The 16,603-nt window shown below is 47.0% G+C and overlaps 1 protein-coding gene across 1 annotated transcript in view; it reads left to right on the top strand.

Moving 5' to 3' along the window:
• FLT3 (fms related receptor tyrosine kinase 3) overlaps positions 1 to 16,271 on the top strand; it is a 39,149-nt gene extending 22,878 nt beyond the window's left edge. The window contains exons 10-24 of the mRNA XM_038761903.1: positions 214 to 317; positions 1,082 to 1,190; positions 2,368 to 2,549; positions 3,927 to 4,033; positions 4,123 to 4,255; positions 5,103 to 5,207; positions 6,143 to 6,253; positions 8,928 to 9,081; positions 10,534 to 10,607; positions 11,402 to 11,529; positions 12,262 to 12,384; positions 13,348 to 13,459; positions 13,549 to 13,648; positions 14,319 to 14,424; positions 15,811 to 16,271. Of these exons, the coding sequence (XP_038617831.1) occupies positions 214 to 317; positions 1,082 to 1,190; positions 2,368 to 2,549; positions 3,927 to 4,033; positions 4,123 to 4,255; positions 5,103 to 5,207; positions 6,143 to 6,253; positions 8,928 to 9,081; positions 10,534 to 10,607; positions 11,402 to 11,529; positions 12,262 to 12,384; positions 13,348 to 13,459; positions 13,549 to 13,648; positions 14,319 to 14,424; positions 15,811 to 15,903 (1,741 nt within the window). The 3' untranslated portion in view covers positions 15,904 to 16,271. The remainder of the gene's footprint in view (positions 1 to 213; positions 318 to 1,081; positions 1,191 to 2,367; positions 2,550 to 3,926; positions 4,034 to 4,122; positions 4,256 to 5,102; positions 5,208 to 6,142; positions 6,254 to 8,927; positions 9,082 to 10,533; positions 10,608 to 11,401; positions 11,530 to 12,261; positions 12,385 to 13,347; positions 13,460 to 13,548; positions 13,649 to 14,318; positions 14,425 to 15,810) is intronic.
• Positions 16,272 to 16,603: the final 332 nt, after the last annotated feature.

Raw genomic sequence — 16,603 nt, 5'->3', positions numbered from 1 at the left:
GGGACAGCCAAAAATCTGACACTGACCCTGTCTGTCTCTTCCTTTATTTCTGCCTGGAAAGAGTCATAAAAGGCAAAATCTTTAACTGCCCAGCTAATGACATCACACACACTGTCAAGGAAGCTGAATGACCAGAGCAGGAAGCCAGAGATGAAAGCAGCAATGACAACAATCTATCTAAATCTTAAAAAAACCCCACGTTTTTCCCAACAGCATATCTCAATTTTGCGATCATAAGCATCAGCCAGGAGAATACATATTCCATGCTGAAAATGGTGATGCACATTTCACGAAAATATTTACGCTGTCTGTGAGAAGTAAGTTGAAATTGTATCATTGGTACTATTACTATTAATTGAGCACCCACTCAAGGTACAGTTGAATAGCTAGATATGCAAGAGTGCTGATTTGGGGTATAAACAAGTTTTAATTATGATAATAATTGTGTGGTAGTTAAGCACTTACCACAGGCTACACACAGTACTAAGCGCTAGAGTAGATTCAATGCAATCAGATCAGATACAATCCTTGTCCCTCATGGGGCTCACAGTCAATTGGGGAGGGAGAAAAAGTACCTAATCCCCATTTTACAGTAGAGGAAACTGAAGCACAGAGAAGTGAAGTGGGTTGCCCAAAGTCACAAAGCAGGAAAATGCTAGAATTGGGCTTTAGCATATATCCCTGGATAAGCACCACGGCAGCCCTAATAATGCCTGTACTAGTGTGAGAAAGAGAGAGAGAGAGTGTGTGTGTTTGTGCGTGTGTGTATGTGTGTGTGTGTGTGTGTGTGAGAGAGAGAGAGAGAGAGAGAGAGAAGCAGCATGGCTCAGTGGAAAGAGCACAGGCTTTGGAGTCAGAGGTCATGGGTTCTAATCCTGGCTCCGCCACTTGTCAGCTTTGTGACTTTGAGCAAGTCACTTAACTTCTCTGTGCCTCAGTTCCCTCATCTGTAAAATGGGGATTAAGACTGTGAGCCCCACGTGGGCCAACCTGATCACCCTGTATCCTCCCCAGTGCTTAGAACAGTGCCTTGCACCTAGTAAGTGCTTTACAAATGTCATCATTATTATCATTACTACAGGAAAACCACAGGTAACAATGCAAGTATCAGCAACCCAGGTCTCCTGCTACTCCAGCGGCTACCCATCACCATCTTGGGTCTGGAAGAAATGCTCAGAGGACTCTCCCAAGTAAATACAGTAAAGATATTTTCTTCTCTTGTGGCGGAGGAACTGATTCTAACAGTAGCATGCGTGTGAGTGGCCAATGGCTTAATGGTTCATGAAACAGAAAGGTTAACATCAGCCTGTAACATCTCCCAGACGCATCCACAGGTGACTGAGTAGATGAGGGGCTTTCTGGTCCAATGACTAGGTCACTGATGAGGAAATTTTTCTCCCGTGGGTGGAGGTGATGAAGAAAACTGATCCCAACTCACATTCCTTCTACTCCTTTGGCACGCTGGGATCTCTTCTGAGCTGTGACTTTGCTCCCTGAGATTGGTGCTGCTTTCTGTCCTAAAACAGTGTTAAAGTCAGCATGGGATTGTAGGAGTGAATTGTTAACCATATACTTCAGGGATATGAGGGACCAAAAATAGATAGTTCAAGTGAATAAATCCTCTTGGTCCCATACTACCCTGGTCTCTCTCCTTCTTTTTCTCTGCCCTCTTTTTGTTCTCCCCTCTCTCTTCCCTCTCTCCTGTGAGCATATGAGTGTCCATGTATATGATAAATCTTTAAGAATCTTCCAAAACAGCCCTACTTTTGCATTCTAATATTTGAACCCAGAAGTCTAGAGAATCTGAGATCTGATTTAGGCACTTGTATTGCCCAGCTGTGACCAAATCGATCCAGGCTTAGACCATTGCTCTAGGGGAGACCCCAGACTCCTCCCTCTCCCTCTCCACAGCTGCTCATTCCCCCTACTGTGGGGGGCCCCACTAACCCAGGTGCCATTTCCCAGCCACGATCAGTCAGACCATCGTATTTATCGAGTGCTTACTGTGTGCAGAGCATTGTACTAAGCACTTGGGAGAGTACAATACAACAATATAACAGACACAAGCTAGAAGGCAAGACAGCCATTAATATGAATAATAAAATGGGACTTGGCGGCGGGAGATGAGGCGGAGGGTGACAGGGATTCTGGCCAAGGAACAGAATGGCTGAAATCAGGAGCAACCCCGTGCTGTAAAGCTGGGCAAGTGGCCACCCCAAGGCCTTGTCCACACAGTCCCCAATCACCCCCAGTGAATACTTCCAGAGCTTTGGAACTGGCTTTTTTGCTGATCTCTTTGGCCCCATTGTATCCGCCGGGACTCCTGGGTTGGTCCTGTCTGGTCTTTGATGTGCCGTTGCTTTCCAGCTGCACGGAAGAAGCCACCGACAGGGTTTGGAAGGAGAGATCCAGAGTGGGCGGCACGGCACTGGGACCATGGGCGTCAGGCAGCACGATGAACGTGAGCCAACGGGAGAGAGGATTCTGGTTCGAGTGCTGTGCCCACAATTCCGTGGGCTCATCCTGCCAAAGGTTTCTCAACTCCCCAGGTACCATCGAGCCTACTTGTGACCAAGAGCCAATACGAATTGGTCCCCACCTCCCAGTTAAGCCGGGTTACCGATTCACGATTGAGCACAAGGCAGGAGAAATCAGGGACTGGCTTTGCATAATTTGGACCCAAAATTCTCCCTGAAATTTGGCCAAAATCCCCTGAATTAGTCGTGAAAATTCCTTGAAAAGTTCCCTAAAGTTCAGGCCCAAAGCTCCCTGAATTAATCATCAGACAGCCTCCTGGAGAGGTCAACTGAGCCAATCCTCAGTCCTCTACTTCCTCTAGGCTGCCTAGTTACTGCTGCTTGTGAGACCCAGAGGGCTGCACAGGAAATCCTGGGAACAGCTGTGAGCCCGTTGTTGAGTAGGGACCGTCTCTATATGTTGCCAACTTGTACTTCCCAAGCGCTTAGTACAATGCTCTGCACACAGTAAGCACGCAATAAATATGACTGAATGAATGAATGAATGCATGGTCCAAGGGAAAGGTCATGGGCCTGGGAATCAGGAGACCAGATTCTAGTCCTCACTGTGCCACTGGCCTACTGTATGGCCTTGGCTAAGTCATTCAATCCCTCTGGGTCTCAGTTTCCTCATTAGGAAAATGGAATGATAATGATAAACCTGGCCTCTCCCTGCCTTTCAGAGATGCTGTGAGGATAAAATGAGACAACTGAGTGAAAGCGCTTTATAAAAGCAAACAAAAAAGCTGTGCGAATGTAAGGAATTATTATCATGAGCTCAGTGGTGGAGACCTAATCGCCAGTAGTGAGAGAAGTAATGATCACATTGACACAAGTTCTCTGGAAAGAAGAGAGAAGGCTCAATCTTCCTACGATCCCTCCTCTTTCCTGTCTGGAATCAGCCCCACATCTGGCCTACATCTGTTTCAAAGGCAAAAGACCCCCTGTACTCCAGGGGACCATTTTAAGAGTACAGCCCATCCATCTTGGAATCCTCAATCCCCTGACACCTCAGATATCAGGTCCCGAATGGGCTTGGCAGAATACATGAGCGAAATCATGAGCATGTGCGTACCACGCATGTGCTCACTCCATTCGCATGCTCATAACTGTTCCTCTCAACACCACTGCACACTCAATTCAGATAGGCTCGCGTTGTCAGGCGAACCTTCCTTCCATCCAAATGCAGAGGAGACACCCATTCCGGCAGATTTGGGGTGCATTTTCAGACAGTTGAGGGGAAAAAGACTTCAAGTTTGTCTTTTATAGGAACATTATCCCGGGTGGGGACACACTGAGGATGTTTGTGGGATCTGACAACAACGGGGATGTTAGCTTGAATATGCTGGTGTATAACTAACTTTGAACAGAGATTCTGATAGATTCCTTGTAATACATTTTTTATTGCAGAAGCCATTTCTGTCATCCAAGACAATAACTCATTCTATGCAACAATTGGATTTTGTCTTCCATTTATAGCAGTTTTACTGCTAGTAATCTCTCACAAATTCAAAAAGGTAAAAATAACCAAAGTCCGTGTGGGTCTTGGCTTCCCTGTTTCACAAAACTCGACTTTCTGAACTAATTCACCTTTCCGTCTCTGAAGCAACTTAGATATGAGAGCCAACTGCAAATGATTCAGATGACAGGCCCTGCGGATAATGAGTATTTCTACATTGACTTCAGGGAGTTCGAATATGACCTCAAGTGGGAATTCCCGAGAGAAAACTTGGAATTTGGTGAGACAACCCTGGTGTAAATCAATCAGTTATCCTCTGGCCACAAAGAAATAGTTGTAGCAGCAGTAGTAAGAACAGCAGTAGCAATAATAGTAAATGATAACTATAGTACTAATAGTATAGTAATAGTAGGATATACTGTAGTAATCCTGACTGTGCCATTTCTCTGCGCTGTGACCTTGGGAAAGTCACTTCACTTCTCTGCACCTCAGTTACCTCATCTGTAAAATGGGGATTAAGGCTGGGAGCCCCATGTAGGGCATGGACTTTGTCCAGCCTGATTAGCTTGTATCTACCCCAGTGCTTAGTACAGTGCCTGGCACATAATAAGCAATTTAAAAATATCATAAAAATATTAGGGTAGTAATAATGATTTTAGTAGTAGCAGCAGTAGCAGTAATAATTGTTGTAGTAGCAGCATTAGGAGTAGAAATAAATGTACTAGTTGTACAGCAGCAGAAGTCATAGTAGAGGTAGTAGTTATAGAAATAGAAATAGTAGGTCTGTACAAATCTGTAATTTATTTATATTTGTAATTTATTCTATCTGTAATTTATTTATTTATATTAATGTCTGTCTCCCCCTCTTGACTCTAAGCTCGTTGGGCGGCAGGGAATGTGTCTTTTATATTGTTATAGTGTACTCTCCAAAGAACTTAGTACATTACTCTGCCCACAGTAAGCGCTCAATGAATGCGATTGACTGACTGACTCACTGACTAACAATAGTAATGGTACTTACTAAGTGCTTGGGAAAGTACAGCGGAAGAAAGAGACCCATTCCCTGCCCACGAAAAGCTTCTGCTCTAACAAAACTGAAGGACTCACCCGCTCTGTTTGCCTTCCAGGGCGAGTGCTTGGCTCTGGCGCCTTTGGCAAAGTGGTGAACGCTACAGCGTATGGAATCAGCAAAACGGGAGTGTCGATCCAGGTGGCCGTCAAAATGCTGAAAGGTAGGGGGAAAGACCAGCAATGGCTCATTGCATTCTCTGCCCTTTCCCCCCGGGAGTCCCCCTCCCTCTTCAAACCCTCCAGACCACTCTTGTAGGCCCTTATGAAATGCTACCACTTCCATGAGGCCTTCCCCGATTCATTTTTCTTCTCCCTAGATTAAATGCTACCAACTTCTCCCACAGCCCTTGTGCATTCACAGCCTCTTATTTCCATACCCTGCTATTTAAGCGCTTATCCACAAATATATCTTTCCAGTCTCTTCTTGCTTCTAGCCGTAAATGATTTTATGTCTATCTCCCCCGTGTCTTATTCCTGTTGTACCCTCCCAAGCATTTAAAACCTTGCTTTGCTCTGTCCAGAATAAGTATATATTGAGGAGTGGTTGAATGGCTTGTTGATTCTCCCATGTTGCGTAGTCTTCTGGTTCTTAGGTGGCCCCTGTCCCTGAAAGTCTGCCAGGTTCAGCTTGGCTCTGGTTCTCCGTGACCGAATGCTCCAGCAGAAACCAAGGAGCTCAGTTCCCAGTTTCCCTCCCCATTGTCCGAGTCTGAAGAGATAACCCCTGGACTATTTGATTTCTCCCGAACTGGTCTGATGCCAGGCTCATCAGGGAAGATGAATTGGTTGGCCTCTTCTCCCTGCCGCCTCTCTCGCTCCATCCTGCCTCACTCTTGTAATATAAGAGTATACGCAAATGTATCAGGATGAGAGAGCTGAATAGCAACTGTACAAATAAGAATTGCTAATAGATAAAAGTGCCCATGTTCACGAGTGCTGAGGATGCTATTTATAGCAGACTTTGTATGTGCGGAGCACTGTACTAAGCGCTTAGGAAAATAGACACAATCCCCTGTTCTCAAGGAGCATACAGTCTCCTACATACAGTAAATATTGGGATTTTTAAATTCCTGTGCTGTGTTTCTTTCATCGACAGAAAAGCCAGACAGTTCAGAGAAAGAAGCTCTCATGTCGGAGCTCAAAATGATGACCCACATTGGCAGCCACGAGAACATCGTGAATCTGCTGGGGGCCTGCACCCTCTCAGGTAATCAAGCGGCCCTGGCACGGATGCTTCTGGCTAACATCAGCCGGAGAAATGCCACCCAAATGCCAGTTTCCACAGCTCGGGAAGGACATAGCGGCACTAGGAAAGAGGCAGAGCCAAGTCGCCCAGATAGCCACGGGCTATAGCGGCTTCTGAACAAGGAGAGGCAAGCGGATTAGGGGTTTCCAGTCCCCAGAGACGAAGATTGAGAGGAGACCTAGATAAGACCTCAGAAGCCTGAAGCAAATAGCTAGAATGGACATGGAATTGTTTGTGACCAAGTCCTGCAGCCTCAGGGAGCCACAGAAGGCTGGAGGTGGTAGGGTAAGACAAACAGAAGAGCCTCAGCTTCACCAGTGATAAGAAGCAGAAAGTCGTGCCTGCATGAAATTGTAATGGATTCGAGAAGGCTTCTAAATTTCAAACAGTAGATCCATAACTACGGTGACCGTCTGTCCAGTTTTATGCCTGACAATCAGCTTTTCTTCTGGTCCGTCCCTCGTCCGGCATTGATATAGAACCAGAAGCTCTTAGGTCCCTTTAAATTTTTTCAGTTTTTGCCAATGAGCTGGCTAGGGACGACAACCCATCTTGTCCAAAGAGCTGTGGGGGTCCTCTTGCTGACAATCCCTTGGTGGGGTGTGGGGGGTACTTCTGGTCTGTCATGGCTTATCAGTGAGTAAAGTGAGAGCTCAGGAGGAATTTAGAGGGTTCATGCATGTATGGTGTAACATCCAGAGGACTTGTTTGAGGGAAAAGTTAGGGAAGTAAGTCTGTGGCTACCCATGAAGCTGGAGATGACGGGCACTGGCCACCATCTCCCTGGGGGAACCAGCAGAGGCTGAATGCTGGGCAGGATGCACTAGCCTTCAATCTAGGATGCTATTTAGGTTTAAGTGCCCACTTAATATTTGAAAAAGCTAAACCCACCCTGGGCCATAATGGAAAAAGAGAGGTGATGCTTCAGGTAAATTCTAAGAGGGAGTAGGCGGGGTCAGATTATTCCTATAATTATCCCTTGATGTTACCAACGTGAAATATCTTCACTTTAACGGCACTAACAGACTGTAACTAAATGAAGATGATGAGCTAGAGCAGAAGCATACAGGTGCCTCCCCTGTCCCACATGGGGCTTACTCTCCAAGGGAGGAAGGAAAACAGGGATCTTATCCACATTTCTACAGTCCAGGAAACCGAAACACAGAGAAGTCACACCGTAGACAAATGGTGAACCAGTATTAGTACACCAGTCTCCTGACTCCCCTGGCATGTTAATATGTTTTATTTTGTTCTCTGTTTCCTCCTTCTAGACTGTGAGCCCACTGTTGGGTAGGGACCATCTCTATATGTTGCCAACTTGTACTTCCCAAGCGCTTAGTACAGTGCTCTGCACACAGTAAGTGCTCAATAAATATGATTGAATGAATGAATGAATGCGCTTTCCATAGGTCATGCTGCTCATCAGTGCACTTGAGTGCTGGCCTTGGCCACCCTAGATGCCCCTGTGGATTCGTGGGAGAAGGGAACATGGGTCTCCCTGTACCCTGCAGGACTGGGCACTGTGGGCATTCCCTATGGGCCCACCATGCCATCTGATGGTATTGCAGGGCAAGGCAATTCCCAGAGTGGTGGCCAGCACTTTCCCTTACCATCATCAGTGCTATTTATTGAGCACCCACTGTGTGCAGAGCATTGTACCAAGCGCTTGGGAGAATACAGTACAACAGAGTTGGTAGACACTTTCTTATTCACTCATTCATTCATTCAATCATATTTATTGAGCGCTTACTGTGTGCAGAGCACTGTACTAAGCACTTGGGAAATACAAGTTGGCAACTTATAGAGACGGTCCCTACCCAACAGCGGGCTCACAGTCTAGAAGGGGGAGCCCTCGCAAGCAGAAGCACCCTGGGAGGGAATAGAGAGGAGAAGCAGCATAGCCTAGTGGATAGAGCATAAGCCTGGGATTCAGAAGGACCTGAGTTCTAATCCCGATTCTGCCATTTGTCTGCTGTGTGACCTTGAGCAAATCACTTCACTTCTCCGTGCTTCAGTTCCCTCATCTGTAAAAAGGGGATTAAGACTGTAACCCTCTTCAGAACAACCTGATTAGCGTGTATCTACCCCAGTGCTTACTGCAATGCGTGGCATATAGTAAAATACTTTTTTTAAAAAAAAAAGGAGTGCAGGATGGGAAGGAGAGGGAATGGGAGGGAAAGGGCATGGGAGAGAGGAAGTTCGCTCTCCTCTTCTACTTCTCAGTGTGTTTTGCTGCATTCTCGGCAGGCCCGGGCAGGACAGCTCCTGGGGAGAAGGTAGCTCTCCATAAGTAACAGGGCCCAGTGGGCAGAACAAGAGGTTGATAGAAGACCCAAGTTCTGGTCCCAGATTTCCCACTAGCCCTCTCGGTGACCTAGTCACTGAACCTCTCTGTGCCCCAGTTTGCTCATCTGTAAAATGGGGATAACATCCCTGCTCTCCCTCCATCTTGGATTGTGGACCAGGGACTGTGTCCAATCTAATTATCTTGTTTCTCTCCAGCACCTGACACCTAGTAAGTGCTTAAAAATCCCATCATTGTTATCATCATTGCAGGATGTTGCCGTTAGTCTACATTTTTAGTATGCCGAGGGCAAATGATGTGTTCCGTAACTAAAACTGTAACTTTTTTCAGGACCAATTTACTTAATATTTGAATACTGTTGCTATGGTGATCTTCTAAACTACTTAAGAAGCAAAAGAGAAAAATTTCACAGGACCTGGACAGAGATCTTCAAGCAACACAATTTCAGTTTTTACCCCCGCCTCCACTTACATTCAAGCACCAGGTAAAACACTGGAGGTGTTTCACAAACCCACAAAAAATGACTTCTGTCCATAAAATGCCCTTCCTTCACGGATTCTGGGGGAACCTCCTCCCACCTAAATGAAAAAGCAATCTTGGACCGAAAGGAAAAAGTCTTGGTTTCAATCTCAGGCTCTACCCCAGGCTCCCTGAAAAGGTCACCCATGCCCATGTCTCTGTGAAATTGAAGTCACCTGCCAACAGGGTAAACTCTTTGAGGGCAGAGATCATGTTGCCTGCATTTATGACGCTCTCCCAAGCACTTAGTACAGTGTTCCAAGCTGTAAGGCTCTCAATTAGTACTGTTGCTTGATACCTTTCACTTATCTGTCCCCTGGGAGTAGCCCTGCTCTGGGAATTAGGTGCCCTGGGTTCTAGACCCAGTTCTGACTGGAACTGGCTAACGTGGGTGGAGATGGAGTATGTCCTTTGCAGTGTGCTGCATCCCTGCCCACCTACTTGTTCGTTGTATTCTGGACCCCAGCGAGATCGCAATGGGCAGGGAACACAGATTGAGTGACACCGTGCCAGCCTCTGCCACTGAAATCAACTCCTTCCATCCATGTACTTCTTTCTCAGCCCTTAGTACAGTGCTTTGAGCAAAGTAAACACTTAATAAATACCGTCACTGCTTCTCTGAGCAGGCTCTCAGGCCTGAAGTCTCAGATCTGAGACTTGCCTGCCAATCATCAATCATATTTATTGAGTGCTTACCAAGAGCTGAGCACTATAGTAAGCACTTGGGAAAATGCAGTATAACAGAGTTGGTAGACACGTTCCCTGCCCACAGCGAGTTTACAGTCTAGAGGGGGAGATGGACATGAATATAAATAAATAAATCATGGATAGGTACATAGTGTTGTGGAGCTGAGGGAGGGGTTAATAGAGGAAATGAATCCAAGTGCCAGGCGATGCAGAATCTTGACAAGGGAGATTCCATTATCAACTCCCAGGGATGGCATAAAGGAGAGCGCCGAAGCAAATTCCTTGGGCGTAATGAGAACTTTGGATGATGAGTGAACTCTTTCTGGAACTGGAGCAGTGTTGATTTTTCGACTCTCTTCTTCTCAAACCCTTAGGCATATGAAGCAAACTCTCCCCAGTCTAATGTGAAATGAGGCCCAAGTTTGGATTGGAGAGGCAGCCACTTATAGACCTCCAGACTCTAAGCTCGTTGTGGGCAGGGAGTATGTCTGCTTGTTATATTGTACTCTCCCAAACGCTTAGTACAGTGCTCTGCACATAGTAAATATGACTGAATGAAGCCCACCTCATCAGCGGCAGCTCCTATTAGCACAAGACAAACTTCCAGCCCCACAACCCACCTCCAGTGCGGGTCATTAGCTCTCAAGTCCCGTGTGATTGAGATTCAGGAAACCCTCCTGTAAAAGGAGGAGGAAACTAGGTGCTAATGCTAGTCTGCTTCTTTCCACAGAACCCATGACTTTGAAGGTGTTCTGATGAATGACAATTTTGATTTGATCGATGGGATTCCATTTTATTCTGAAGGTAAAGGGCGGTTGTGGTTGTCTCACAAATAGCGGTTGAGGAATGAAGGTGATGGTTTATTCTGTGCCCCATAATGCTATAATCATGTAGTCCTGCTGGCCTCCACTGCAAGATGATATTTGCTCAGCGCTTACTATGTGCCAACCACTATACTAAGCCCTGGAGAAGATATAAGGTAATCGGATTGGACGTTGTCCCTTTCCTACAAAGGGCTAAGTCTAAGGAGGAGGAAGAAGAGGTATTGAATTGCCATTTTACAGATGAGGAAACTGAGGCCCTGAGACTTAAGTGACTTGCCCAAGGTCATTCAGCAGGCGAGTAGTGGAGGTGGGATTAGAGCCCAGGTCCTCTAACTCCCAGGCCTGAGCATTTTTCCATTAACCCATGGAAGGTTGTCCACACCTCAGGTTGTCCCCAACTGCTGCTTTTTGTCCTGCAAGCAACTTCCTGGGCCCAACCTAGTCTGGTTTGCGATCAAACAGGGAGCCAGCTCTTTAATATACTACTAGGCACAGTGTAAACATTTAATGAATACTGCAATTATCATCACCGCATTATACCATAATAACAATTCTCTGATATCCAAAAAGTGCAGTAGTGCGGGTGTGGAGGGCTTGGGAACTTGAGCTGGGTGCCTCTGAGAGCGGGATGACACTGCTAAAGGTTGAAGGGCCCAGCAGGAGGAAAGGGAACGTCTCACCGGACGTATAGTGAGAACTCAGACCTCCACACCCTCTTGCCCCCCGCCTCACTGACCACATCATGGGCCCGGCCTGCTGGTTTTTATTTTCCAGGAGATCCTGACTATGAAAACAGAAAAAAGCAGGACGAGGAGGAGGATTTCAACGTGCTCACGTATGAAGATCTCCTCTGTTTCTCGTACCAAGTTGCCAGAGGAATGGAATTTCTCGAATTGAAGTTGGTACGTTCCCTCGGCGAGAGAGGAACCGACCCAGGAGAAAGGATTCGGAGAGAGAAACTGGCTCTGACACTTCTGGAGCTCCCGAAATCTTATCTGTACTCTCTCAGATCACTCGGAAAATTGCTTGAATCTTCTGTTTTACCTGACCAGTAGATGCCTAATCTGATATTAACCATCTTCATCCTCATTATTATCACTCAGGGTCTAGAATGGTGCCCTTAATAGTAGTAGTCACAACAATATTTATTGAGCATCCACTGGGTGCTCAATAAATACCATTAGGACAACTAGAAAATCAGTCAATCAAATGTATTTACTGCGTGCAGAGCACTGTACGAAGTGCTTGGGAGAGAACAGTATAACAGAGCTTGTAAAAACATACCCTGCCCACAACAAGCATACAGTCTAGAGTGGGAAACAGACATTAATATAAATAAAAAGATAGATAAGTAAATACACAAACTAAAGTTATGTACATAAGTGTTGTGGGACTGAGGAAGGGGATGAATAAAGGGTGCAAACCCAAGTGCAAGAGCAACGCAGAAGGGAATGGGAAAAGAGGAAATAAGGGTTTAGTCGGGGAAAGCCTCTTGGAGGAGATGTGCTTTTATTAAGGCTAAAAATCAGAAAAACCAGGAGATTGATCCGCTCTCTTATCTCTCACTGCACATAACCTCGATCGACCCTGAAAAATCTCCGAGGCCCCGCATAACATTTGTTCTTTCTCTTCAGTGTGTCCACCGAGACCTTGCCGCCAGGAACATCCTCGTGACACATGGGAAAGTGGTGAAGATATGTGACTTTGGACTGGCCAGGGATATCCTGAACGATTCCAACTACGTGGTCAGAGGCAATGTGAGTCAAGTCCATAAACTTGTTTACTGCCAGGGCACTCTACAGCTGTGGGCCTCAGTTTCCTCACCCGTAAAATAGGGGTAAACTACCCATTCTCCCTCCCCCTGAACCCCAGGTGAGATGGGGATTGTCCAATCTCATCTTTTATTTACTCCCAAGCTTGGAACAGTACTTGGCCCAGTGAATCAGTGGTATTTCCTGAGCACCAGCTGTGTACCAGAGTACTGTAGTGTGCACTTGGGAGAGTAAAATAGACTTAGTAGATACAACCCCTGCCTTCTGGGAGCTTATAGTCCGGCAGGGGAGACAGACATTGAAGTACTAGAGTAGTTCAGTGATTAGCACAAAAAAAAGCGCTTAACAAATACCATAATTATTGATTTACACAGAGGCAGAAGAAGGAAAAAGGACTAAGTACATGAGTTAGTGCTTAAATAACAGTGTAAGATATTCATTCATTCAGTCGTATTTATTGAGCACTTACTGTGTGTAGAGCACTGTAGTAAGCGCTTCGGAAGTAGAAATTGGCAACATATAGAGGCGGTCCCTACCCAACAGCAGGCTCAGAGTCTAGAAGATATATACCTAGAGGAAAGAACATTGGCCCAGGAGTCAGAGGACCAGGATTCTAATCCTGACTCTGCCACCTGCCTGCTCTGTGACCTTGGGCAAGTCACTTCTCTCCGCCTCAGTTTTCTCATCTGTAAAATGGGGATTCCAACCTCTTTTCCCTCCAATTTCGACTGTGAGCCCCATCTGGGGCAGGAACTGTGTCTGACCTGATCATCTCAGATCTCCCGCAGCGCTTAGAACCGTGCTTGGCACACGGTACATGCTCAACAAATACCACAGTTATTGTTATTTTTCCAGAGTAAACTCTTAATAAATGCCTTCTCTAAGATCAGTGGCCCCATGCCACAGGTGAAAGTCACCATTCAGACTCTTTTCTTTGCCATCACGTAGGCTCGTTTACCGGTGAAGTGGATGGCCCCTGAAAGCCTGTTTGAAGGGATATACACAATCAAGAGTGATGTCTGGTCTTTTGGAATACTACTGTGGGAAATATTCTCTCTCGGTATGTCGGACTCCACCCCCTGGGCCAAGAATTTCCAGGGCTCCATTTACTGGGCTGCTCTCGTTCCTGACTCCCCAAATATTTTCCAGGTGTCAATCCTTACCCCGGCATCCAAGTGGATACAAGCTTCTACAGGCTCATTCAAAGTGGATTTCAGATGGACCCGCCCTTCTATGCCACAGGAGAAGTGTGAGTGATTGAAAGGAGGATTTGCAAACGGTCTGTGACCTTGGTGTCTCCAGCAAATGTCCCAGGAGGAAGCAGTATAGCCTAGTAGATTAAGCATGAGCTTGGGAGTTAGAGGACCTGGGCTCTAATTCCAGCTCCATAACTTGCCTTCTCTGTGGCCTTGGGCAAGTCACTGAACTTCTTGGTGCCTCAGTTTCCTCATCTGAAAAAGGAGGCTGCAATCCCTGTTCTCCCTCCCACTTAGACTGTCAGCCCCGTGTGGGATGGGGACTGTGTAAAACCTGATTATCTTGTACCTAGCCCAGCACTTACTGCAGTGCTTAGCACACAGTAAACAAATACCATCATTATCATCATTGTTTTGGGGACCACCCCAGTGTAATCCAGCTCACCACATGATTCCCCTTCAAAAGACAAAAATTACAAAATGGATCCCTTCCCTGCCTCACCTCAGCCTCTTCCCCGATCCAGTCCTCCATTATTGGTAGGTACTAGGAGTACAAACGGTGTTTATCGAGCAGTGCACTGAATCAAATGCTTGGAAAGTGCAACAGGAGTGCAAGACACGATTCCTGCCCACAAGGAGCTTGCCTTCTATTGGAGGAGACAGACATAGAAATCATCCTTAGCTTCACTCACCTCTCCCCACCTTGTGTCCCCATTTCTTCAGGTACCTGGTCATGCAGGCCTGCTGGGCATCCGACTCCAGCAAGCGACCCCCCTTTTCCCAGCTGACCTCCTTCCTGGGTTGCCAGCTGGCAAATGCAGAAGCAGAGGTAAGCATGTTTTAGAAGACGGTCCCCTAGTCCCTTCTTGTAGCCTCCACCAACCCCCTTCCCAGCCGAAGCCGGTGTTTTTCAGGTCATTTCTTATGCAGCCCCTCCCCACTTTGGAGTGCTCAGGCTAGGAAATGGGGAGAGGAGGCCAATCAATCTATTAATGAGTTGCCACTCCACCCTTTCCAGAAACTCTGTATGCATCACCTCCGTGGCTGTCTGAGAGGCCTGAAACACCACGGTTTCTTATGAGGTCTAGGATCCAGAGCTCCTGGTCTGCTGGGTGGCCTTGGGCAATCAGGGAATGTTCATGGTAGGGAGGAGCCCTCCCTGGGGGTCAGTTAAATAAGGGTTACTAATTTGGCCCGGTTTGGCCGGGGAAATGGGCCAAAAGCTTCAAGTAGTCTCAGGTGCGCTCGGCTTGCTACACATCTGAAGCTGGGTCTGCCTACGCAGATAATTTCCTCGTTCAGAGCAGGAATGGGGGGAACCCTCTGCCATCAGCAGCAGGAGGACCAGACTGGTCCCCGTGAGGCAACCTGATCACCTTGTAACTTCCCCAGTGCTTAGAACAGTGCTTTGCACATAGTAAGCACTTAACAAATACCATTATTATTATTATTATTATAATTCACCAGAACCAAGTGTCCCAGGGAATTATGGGTGCAGCCCTCTGACAGACCTGTGTGGGGGAGCCTCAATCAATCATATTTATTGAGCGCTTACTGTGTGCAGAGCACTGGACTAAGCGCTTGGGAAGTACAAGTTGGCAACATATAGAGACGGTCCCTACCCAACAGTGGGCTCACAGTCTAGAAGGGGGAGACAGAGAACAAAACAAAACATATTAACAAAATAAACAGAATAGATATGTACAAGTAAAATAAATAAATAGAGTAATAAATACATACAAACATATACACATATATACAGGTGCTGTGGGGAAGGGAAGGAGGTAAGGCGGGGGGATGGAGAGGGGGAGGGGGGGGAGAGGAAGGAGGGGGCTCAGTCTGGGAAGGCCTCCTGGAGGAGGTGAGCTCTCAGTAGGGCCTTGAAGGGAGGAAGAGAGCTGGCTTGGCGGGTGGGCAGAGGGAGGGCATTCCAGGCCAGGGGGATGACGTGGGCCGGGGGTTGATGGCAGGACGGGTGAGAACGAGGCACGGTGAGTCTCAAGGAGTATCAAGGAGACTCAAGGAGTCTCAAGGAGTCCCAAACCCTTGCATCCACCATAGACGGTTGTGACCCCTCCCGTTAGCCTTCTCCAGGGACCCGGGGGCAGATGGGGGGCATTCCAGTTCTGGAATGGAGCCAGGCTCCCAGGAGTTTAAGGTACAGGATTGACAAAGCCAAAATGACCGCCGTTCCTTCTCCCGCCTCCACACGCAGGTGTACCAAAACATGGACAGCTGCATTTCTAAACAAGCTTCTGGCTACCAAAACAGGCTGTCTGGCCCCTGCCTCTCTCCAGCCTCGGGGTGAAGGTTCATAGAGAGGGAAACGGGTGTCCCAGGCTGGTGCCAGAGAATCATCCATGTCATCCCTAGAAAGGAAGAGATTTGCAGCTGCTCCTATTTGGGAATCTCCATCAACCGTTGAAGGAAATCTTTGTAAGTTCACTGTACACTGCTCACAAGCCTGGAGTTCGACGTTAAGGAACGAAGTCTCTCACCAGAGGCACCTGCAGCCAGAGCTCTCTCACACGGATGAGCGCGGAAATCTCACCAGAAAGACTTTCCAGCTTGTAAATCCTCGAAGTCACAGGCGCTTTAGTTGGAAGCTACCGTGCCTTTGAGCCGTGTTTTATTGTAAATTGCCTTTTTGGGTTGTGGCAGGGTTTTAGCCATCCTCTGAGCGCACTTTGGGTGGTGGGGGAGGGAGAGAAATCATAAAGTTTTTACTGTATTTTAAAATAAAATGCTTGTCTCGGATGGGTTGCCTGAAATCACAGAGCTAGGAAGCTTCTCTCTGGATGGCAGTGTCTGCTCAGCAGCTCCTGTTGATTCCCCACAGGACTTCAACCGTAACCAGACCCGATGAGGATCCAGAAAGAAGTAGCGGGAAGGGGGAAGTGAACTCTGAGGAGGAACTAGGGCAAGTGGGGAGGGGGGAAAACTTCTCAGCACACCCAGGGCTGCATAAGAAATGACATCAAAATGCCAATCACTCAATCAGTGATATT

The sequence above is a fragment of the Tachyglossus aculeatus genome, chromosome 20 (assembly GCF_015852505.1).
Source record: "Tachyglossus aculeatus isolate mTacAcu1 chromosome 20, mTacAcu1.pri, whole genome shotgun sequence".
Lineage (NCBI taxonomy): Eukaryota > Metazoa > Chordata > Mammalia > Monotremata > Tachyglossidae > Tachyglossus > Tachyglossus aculeatus.
Note: the sequence above shows the minus strand (reverse complement) of the source record. Positions and strands in the feature narration are given on the sequence as shown.